Raw genomic sequence first — 8,819 nt, forward strand, 5'->3', positions numbered from 1 at the left:
TGGGCTGGATGATCAGGTAGTGAGGTGGATTGTTTACTGATTGAAGGGAAGAAGGAAGAGATCTGTGATCAATGGGGCAAGGGTAGGGTCTAGTTGGAGGCCTGTATCTGGAGTCCCTCAGGGGTCAGTGCTGGGACTGGTAGTGTTCAGTCTATTCATGAATGACCTTGATGAGGGAACAGAGGGTACTGTCAGCAAGTTTACTGATGATAATAAACTGAGGGGAGTAGCTAACACACCAGAAGGCTGTGCTGTCATTCAACCAGACCTGGACAGGCTGGAGGGTTGGATGGGGAGAAATCTAATGAAATTCAACAAGGACAAGTGCAGAGTCTTGCGTCTGGGAAAGAAGAATCCCATGTACCAGTATAGGTTGAGGAACGAACTCTTAGAGAGTAGTGTAGGGGAAAGGGACCTGGGGGTCTTGGTGAACAGCAGGATGAGCATTAGCCAGCAATGTGCCCTCATGGCCAAGAAGATCATTGGCATCCTGGAGTGTATTAGAAGGACTGTGGGCTGTAGGTTGAGAGTCTCCTCTCCCTCTACTCTGCCCTTGTGAGACTACATCTGGAATATTGTGTCAAGTTCTGGGCCCCTCAATTCAAGAAGGACAGGGAGTTGCTTGAGAGAGTTCAGTGCAGGGCCATAAAAATGGAGTGAAGCATCTCCCTTCTGATGAAAGGCTGAGGGAGCTGGGGCTCTTCAGCTTGGAGAAGAGGAAACTGAGGAATGACCTCATTCATGTTTACAAATAGCTAAAGGGTGGGTGTCAGGAGAGTGGGGCCAGGCTCTTCTCAATGATGCCCAATGATAGGACAAGGGGCAATGGATATAAGCTGGGACATAATAGGTTCCAAAGAAACATAAGGAAAAACCTTTTCACTGTGAGGATGAGGGAGTACTGTAACAGGCTGCCCAGGGGGATTCCTGTGTGACCTACTCTAGGTGGTCCTGCTCTGGCAGGGGGGTTGGACTAGGTGATCTTTTGAGGTCCCTTCCAATCCTTAAGATTCTTTGATTCAAACACGTCCTGCTGTATCAACAACTCTTCCCACCAAAACCACCCACTGTGGCACTGGAGTATGTCGTCTCAGCCCATTGCCATGTTCTCCGTCTAGTATCAGGCATGTATCCCATCCCTATCCCGACTCCTATGTCCCTATTTCATGGAGTCATGGCAGATGAGGCCAGAGTTTTCAATCTCTCCATAGCCCTTCCCCCACTGTCCTCTTACCATTTCAACCTCCACCACACTGTTCCTTACTGTCTTCATTTCCCTCTTCCATCCCCTAGGTAATTTCTTATTTTCTGTTGAAACTAGCCCCCTACTTCTGCTTCTCTTTAACTTCTCCCCTAAGCACACTGAACCATGCTAAAAACAGTGTTTGAGGTTCAGTCTTGTGTGTGGTTATATCTGACAGTCTGTCTCCAGTGGACCGAACCAGAACACAAGAATGCTGCTGTGCTCAGGCAAAATACTTTATTACACAAAAACAACTTGATGAATAAATAGTTGGAAAATGAAATAAATTAAAACTGTACATTAAGTTTTACATTTTAAAGATTTTAAATTAGAGTTATTGAAGGCCATCATTGCAGACTCAGATGCACAGTAACATCTGAATGATATTGTTTATAACCAAGGGACATGAAAAAACATTTCTAGTACAAATACAGACTTGCATCATCACTTAATATTTCTAGCAATTAAACCAGCTATAGCTCTTCGTTATATGAATAAGTTTCTTGTTCTTGATGTCAAATTCATACTGTTTTGATCCATGGAAGAAGTAGAAATGTCCTAGAATTAGAATAACAAAATATTGGCAAATTAATATTTCCTTTAGTACAGCTGTTGATGTATACTTGCTATTTTCTTGGGATGTTAAAAAAAATCACAATAAACATTTCATATATCTTTGTATTTGAAACATATACTTTTTTGGCTTTTGCTGGTGGTCTTTTTTTTTTTGGTTTTTATTACATTTTATTTTATTTACCGTTTCTCTGAAGGGCAGCATCAACTCTGTGGCCAATCCCTTTGAAGTCAGCTGCTATTTTTCTTGGATATCCTCTTTCCATTGATTGGGTATTTTCATTGAAACTAAAGGAAGAAGTTGCATGAAAACAAGAAACAAGCATGTGATGTTTAGTGTTAAACCTTGTGGAATTTTTACTGAAAAAGCCTACTCTGAGATGAAAATCCGGTAGCTGCAAGGAGATGTCATCTCATAGAATTGTATAAATCCTATCTATGTGACTGTTTACTTCTTTAGTGGCCTACTCAAGGCTATGTTCAGAATATTAGACTAAAAAGTTCATTTCCATTCCCTGAGAGTGACAATAACTGAATATTTTCATTTCAAAAATATTTTAATCTCCTTCCATAGCTATTTGTCATTTATAAATTCAGCGAGCATTTCAGAGACTCCTTTAATAGCTACTGAATGAATACATGACATGAGGACAAAATCTACCCACATTATCTTTTTATATTAAGTTCATGTAATGCTGCTTCCCAAAAAATAAACAAAGGTCATTTGTCTGTTAATCACACAGTGGTAAGAGTAAATGGATGTTGTTTTATCTCAGGTGTTACAGACTTAATTCTATGAAAAAAACCCATGAGTAATTGCATCTGAGTTTCAGCTTTATGCTGTATGAGAAGGTTGACAAGAGGTCATGAACTTATTGTACAAGTACTAGTATATAACCTGACATTTCAAAAGCTAAATTGATTATCTACTGTAACAAAGAGGAATAAGCCTTACCTCCAATACTTCTGGCCTACAAAGAAATAGGTTTTCTTGGTATTTGGATCATGAACAGCTGCATCAATTTTCCTGACGCTGGTGGAGAAGCCCAGGTTCTGGATAGGTCTGGGGAAGCCTGGCTCTATTCTGTAGCCACTGACAGCCCAGTACTGATTGTCTGCAGGAAAAGCAGGAGAAGCTATTAGAGATTTCTAAGGAGGATGAGCTCCTTTTCATCCAAATCCCAGAGCTTTCTGAGTGGTAAATGTCTCTGAAACACACAGATGTGCAATTAATGTTTCAGAGCTGATAGATTTTCCTCTATTTGTAGTTGTTAGCAGTACTACATAGTCAATAGTTAAAATTCTTCACATTTTCTGGATGTGTTTTGTACCTTTAAAAATATATTTAAGCAACTTAATGGAAACAATCAATTATGTCTCAGCTATGATCTCCTTCATTAACAACAGAAGAGTAATTACAGAGTCACAGAATCACAAGATTGTTTAGGATGGAAAAGACCTCTAAGATCACCTAGAGTCCAACCATTAAGCTAATACTGCTATGTTCACCACTAAACCATGTCCCCAGGCACCTCATTTGTACATCTTCTGAATCCCTCCAAGAATGGTGACCCAATAACTTCACTTGGTAGACTGTTACAATGTTTGAAAATCCTTTTGGTGAAGAATGTTTCCTAATATTTAATATAAACCTTTGCTGGCACAACTTCAGGCCATTTCCTCTTATCTTGTTGCTTGTAACTTGGGAGAAAAGATCAACAGCCACCTAGCCACAACCTCCTTTCAGGTACTGGTAAAGAATTATAAGGTCTCCCCCGAGCCTCCTTTTCTTCAGACTAAACATCCCCAGTTCCCTTAACTGCTCCTTATCAGTCTTTTCTTCCAGACCCCTCACCAGCTTCTTTTTCTTCTTTGGATACACTCCAGCACCTCAGTGTCCCTCTTGCAGTGAGAGGCCCAAAACTGAACACAGTATTCAGCCTCACCAGCACTGAGTACAGGAGGACAATCACTTCTCTGGCCACTTCCTACTCCCCACGCTATTTCTGATAGAAACGAGGATGCAGTTGACCTTCTTGGACACCTGTTCACATGTATTTTACAGGACTCTTGTGAAACAACATTACTTATGACAGTAATAGCATTTAAATATTAATATCGTGTATTAGAATTAGCAGAATATTACTTCTATTATTCTTACAAAACATTAGTAATACTACTTTAACTTCATTCATAAAAAGAATTGGTGGAGATGTAAGAGAAGTACCTTTAAAGAATATCACTCGATCCTTCTTGTCAACCTCATAAGCAGCATCAAAGCCTCCTGCCAGTGATGGCCAGAATGAGGAGATGGTGTCATGCTCAATGCCTGAGAAGTATGGACTTTTGCGCCAGACATAGCTGATAGAAATGAAAACAGCCGTGTATAATTCTGTGTTTTGTTAGGAATTGAATAGCCCACAAATATACTTTAAATTCTACTTGGCCGAGTGCTGGAACCAGTCCTCTCTATGAGGCAGAGATATCATCCCTTTTGGGATGCAGTGAGTCACTTTGCTCTGTCCTCTCATATACATTTGCCCTTTATTGCAAGTTGCTCTGAGGTCACAGGGACCTCTAGAGCTCATCTCATCGAACCCCTCAGCTCAAGCAGGGGCACCTAGAGCTGATGGCTCTCTAGATCTCTCCACTAGCACTCTGAGTGCTTGCCCAAGACAACATGTGATGTCTGTGGTAGTGCTGATATTTGAAGATTTCTCTTCATGTCTCATGCAGGTTGGCACGGCTGCAGTCTTAATTTCAGTTTGATTACAAATGCTCATTAAATATTCTTGAAAAACAATGTTAAAACCCAGTTTAAGGAGGAACTGCTCCTTCCTCCCTTTTCCTGAGAATTATTAAGTTTTTAAGCTACAATTCCTCATCATGTGTTTTAAAAGGGAAATCAGACCCACATTGTGAAAGGGAGCTTGCTCAATTAAAACAGTTACTAACTCTAGAAGCAGGTGAAACTCTGGGTCTTACATGATGTTCTCCCTTGACAGAGTGAATGTGCTCAGCCAAAAACCTGCTGTGGTGCTGTGTCAGAATGTGCCCAAGAAGTAGACATTTGCAGCAGCAAGGACTCCCTACACATGGTCCTGGGCAGCAGTCCTAGGTCAGAGTGCCAACAAAAGTCATCAGTGAGATTTTCCACAGCTCCCTGCCCTACAGATGGTGTGATGTGATGAGGATGGTGCTGCCTGTGAAGCAACTGCAGGCTGAGAAGTGACATTGGGATTATCCAACCCTGTGCCATTTTAACAGATCTGGGCAATGATGTACAATGGCTTAAAATGTTTTATTCACCTGTCAGTAAACCACGTTACTCATCCAGCCAAGTTGGGCTAGTAAAATGTTACTAAGTTGCCTTAATACTTTCAGAAATCTTTTATAACCAAGGAAAGGTAAACTCCTTGAACCGAACTTTATGCTCTGCCTTTGTGAGCCTCAGAAAAAGGTGTTTCTAGAAATGAAAGCACTTACATGTCTTTGAAGAACAGTATTTCCCCACGGAGAGTGGTGATAGCATCAAAACTCAAATGAGGGTCACAGTCCTTTGGTCTCGTTGGGCTTTTGGAAGGTGTAATTTGTGTTGGTTCTTCATGAGGTGAGATTTCAGTTGGTGCTTCTGCAGATGTCATTTCAGTTGGTTCTTGTGGGGGAAAAGCTTTTGTTGGAAGTGCAGAAGATTCCCTGGGTGGTCCTTTGAGAAACAGATAAGCGCAGATGTAGAAGATGAATTATTGTGTTCTGTGTTGCAGAGCTTCAGGATGCACCATATGGAGTCAAATTAATAGATTTCTTAATGTTAAAACTCAACTTGTAAATTAACGTCAGGGAAAGTTCCTGGGCAATTTAACTTGGCTATCTATGCTGCTGACTGTTAAAATGATCTCTGGCATCATTTTGCCTTGACGAGCTGTTGGTCTCTGAAACTGTATGTGCTCAGGAGTTAATGTGGAGCAAACATGATTTCCAAAAGGCAGTTGTGTGTGTGACCACCCCTTTGTAGAACATAAGAGACTTTAATACTACAGATGTGGGCTATTGCTCTGGTATCATAGGAGAAAGGTTCTTGGACCTTTGGACTTACTGGCATGGATACAGCACATAGATTCCCTTTTTCAGATGTAGACTTTTAGCCACAAAACAACTAAGGGATTTGACTAAAAATAATATTAGAAAATTAAACTCCAGTATCCTTGCAACAGAAAAAGTCCATTACATTTTAGCTTTTGGGTAAAACTCATTGTAAATGTTTATCTATTGTCCACCAAAAAATGATGCTTCTTGCTTACCATAGAGGGCCTGAATGCCATCAATATCATCCTGAGGAAGCCTGTAGTTCCTCGTATCTCTGGCCATATATATAGGATACATCAAAGCACCAAAGACATTGGAATGACCGAGACCTAGTGAGTGTCCCAACTCATGAGCAGCAACTAGAAATAAGTTGTATCCTAAAAAAAATCCAGCACAAAGAGCAAACACTAAATAAATTTTCTTGTATGACAGTGAGATACAAATGCTATCCATCTCCTGTGTGATATGCCCTTTGTAATCCTAATGAAACAGCAAAATCTAACTATGTCTCAAGTAAGAGGTTCTCTGCTATCCTTGAAAAGAAATTAATTTTGAATGATAAATATTTTTTCTCTCAGGAAAACCAATCTGGAGACAGTTTTTGCTCATGTTGCAGAAATTTTTCTGGCAACAAAAATTCCATTTTTTTTTAAAATTCTAATGATGACTGAAAACTGGATGAGAACATTTTAGTCATCTGGACAGACTATGAGAATCATAAATGACATGGAATTCACCTGGTAACTACTTCACGAAGACCAATAATATGTAACATCATTCCTGGACATTGCTGGAAACCAGAATGTTTCACTGTTGTATTTAATTATATTTACCAGTAAACTCAAGATTTTTTTTTCCTTTGCAGAAATTAAAGATTTGCATCACTTTAAATCAGAGAAAAAAAACCCTTAAACCACAACAACAAAACCCTAAGACCTCAATATTACAGGTTTTAAGGTCATTACCTGAGGGTGAAAATGCCCTGCATTACCATGTCATGATTACTCAAAGTTTCTGTTTCATGCTAATCAGATTTCCTTCACTGGAGCTCCAATTGCAGCCTGCATTAAATTCAGGGCAAAGTCATAGCTGCCGCCCAGGTCAAAATATGCAGAGTAGTTTTACTAAATTACAGACATTTTTTATCTCAGTAAATACTAGAACTACTGCCAAGAGTTCTGTGACTTTACAGTGTCTTCAAGAAAATAATGTCTAAGTAAAAAAGGCAGCACAATATTGAAAGTTACCTACCATTGTAGGTAGTAAATTTGGTCCAGTTCTCATCTTCGTCAAAGTGGGCATCTCCTCCTATCCCACTGCTAGGTGGGTAGGCATGAGCCAGAGTTCCTCCTGGGCCATCAAAAGAATAAAAGTCACCATGAACTGAAAAAAAGAGGGGGAAAAGTAATGCTTTTCAACATCTCTGTAAGAAATAGTGACAAACATTTATCATTCCCGGCAAGGGCTTCCCCTTACATCCAGATGCAAAGGAGATCATAATGTCTGCTTGACCGCTGTAGAGCTTGGTGAACCTCAGAGGAGTAACACTGCTCCAAAGCTGAAAGGCTTTTGCAATTGCTTCCTCTACATCAGCTTGTAGCATGTCTGGAGTGTAGTTCAAAATCCTGTGAAATAAGGAGAAAGGAATTAAAAGCAATGTGGCTAGAGCACATAGTATCAAGGTCAAATATTTTAATCAGTGGTTAGTATTATTTGTCTCTTGAGTTGTTTGTTTTCAAATTATTTGCTTAAGTAACAGAGGAAGTTTTCACAGTTGTCTTTCATGACTTTCAGAAATCCTAATATATATACTCTCAACTGTATTCCCTCTATTAACTGACTATATTATTTAGTAGGCTATGAAGTAAATAATGTAAACTCCTATTTTGGTCTTTCCATCATTATTTGGAAGCCTAAAGCAAAGGATATGAATAGTCCCCACATCCATGGCCCTTTTACCATGAATAGGGCTTTTGTATGGAGAAATACAGGAATAAATAGTAAAGGACCTGTTGACATTACTTTTGCCTAGCATGTACAAAGCTTCTCAGTGGTGTACAGAGAAATGTGCTTTAATGCATGTTACCGATATGTCACGTTGTCTTTCTTCCACCTAGGGCTGTGTGGGAAGGTGCTGTATGAGCGCACGTCTGGTATTCCACATCTAGGCTGCTTCATCATGTCCAGCGTCCTACGATTCAGCTCTCCAGTCACCTCTAGCCCAAAGAATGATTGCATTTCTCGGATTTTCTTAGACATGCGATCAAGGTTCTTTGATTTAAAGAGAGAATCTTTCTCTTCTTTAAAGTCATAAAAATTTTCCAGATATTGCTGATGGGGAAGAAAATACCATCCTTTTAGTACATTAACATTTCTTTTAAAACACAAAGAGCTGTTAGTAAAATATTCTGTGTCACTAATACATCACTATGCTAATATTCCCAGTAAGTTATTTCTTCATTTGTACCTGTAGTCCTTACCTTAGCAAGTTGTATATCTTCTTTTTCCTTTTCTGGAACCACTGGGAAAGCACAAGAACATGCAACATATAGTAACCCAAGGAAACAAAGGATCTGTGTCTTCATCTTTGCCTCCCTGTCCTATGAGCCCTCACTAGAAGACCTCTTAATCTCTTCTTCTACCCAAGTCTTTCCAGTGTTTCTCTATTTATATCAGTTGTGTGCTTGCTAAAGTCAATAACTGCATGACTCAGTTTATAACATCCTCTGATTTCCCAGAGAAACACAGAGACCAAATTTGGTTTTAGAAGCAAGCTAACACATGACAGTTTACCTTGCCCAAAACCCCCTGATTTCGCAATCATATTATTGGACAGTATTTTTTTTCTTCATTCCTGAACTGGACCAGTATTTCAAACATATAAGTATCAAAATCTAAAATTAGTCACCTGGATAAA

General features: G+C 39.6%; 1 protein-coding gene across 1 annotated transcript; it reads right to left on the reverse strand.

Moving 5' to 3' along the window:
- Positions 1–1,700: 1,700 nt before the first annotated feature.
- On the reverse strand, positions 1,701–8,487 carry LOC104556371 (stromelysin-1). Its single transcript, XM_010200206.2, has 10 exons — positions 8,383–8,487; positions 7,989–8,233; positions 7,379–7,527; positions 7,154–7,285; positions 6,118–6,279; positions 5,303–5,522; positions 4,044–4,177; positions 2,772–2,931; positions 2,001–2,104; positions 1,701–1,801 (listed from the first exon to the last, which is right to left on the reverse strand). Exons 1-10 carry the CDS (start codon positions 8,485–8,487, stop codon positions 1,701–1,703), a joined length of 1,512 nt encoding a protein of 503 aa, XP_010198508.2.
- Positions 8,488–8,819: the final 332 nt, after the last annotated feature.

Source organism: Colius striatus, chromosome 1 (genome assembly GCF_028858725.1).
Source record: "Colius striatus isolate bColStr4 chromosome 1, bColStr4.1.hap1, whole genome shotgun sequence".
Taxonomy (NCBI): Eukaryota; Metazoa; Chordata; class Aves; order Coliiformes; family Coliidae; genus Colius; species Colius striatus.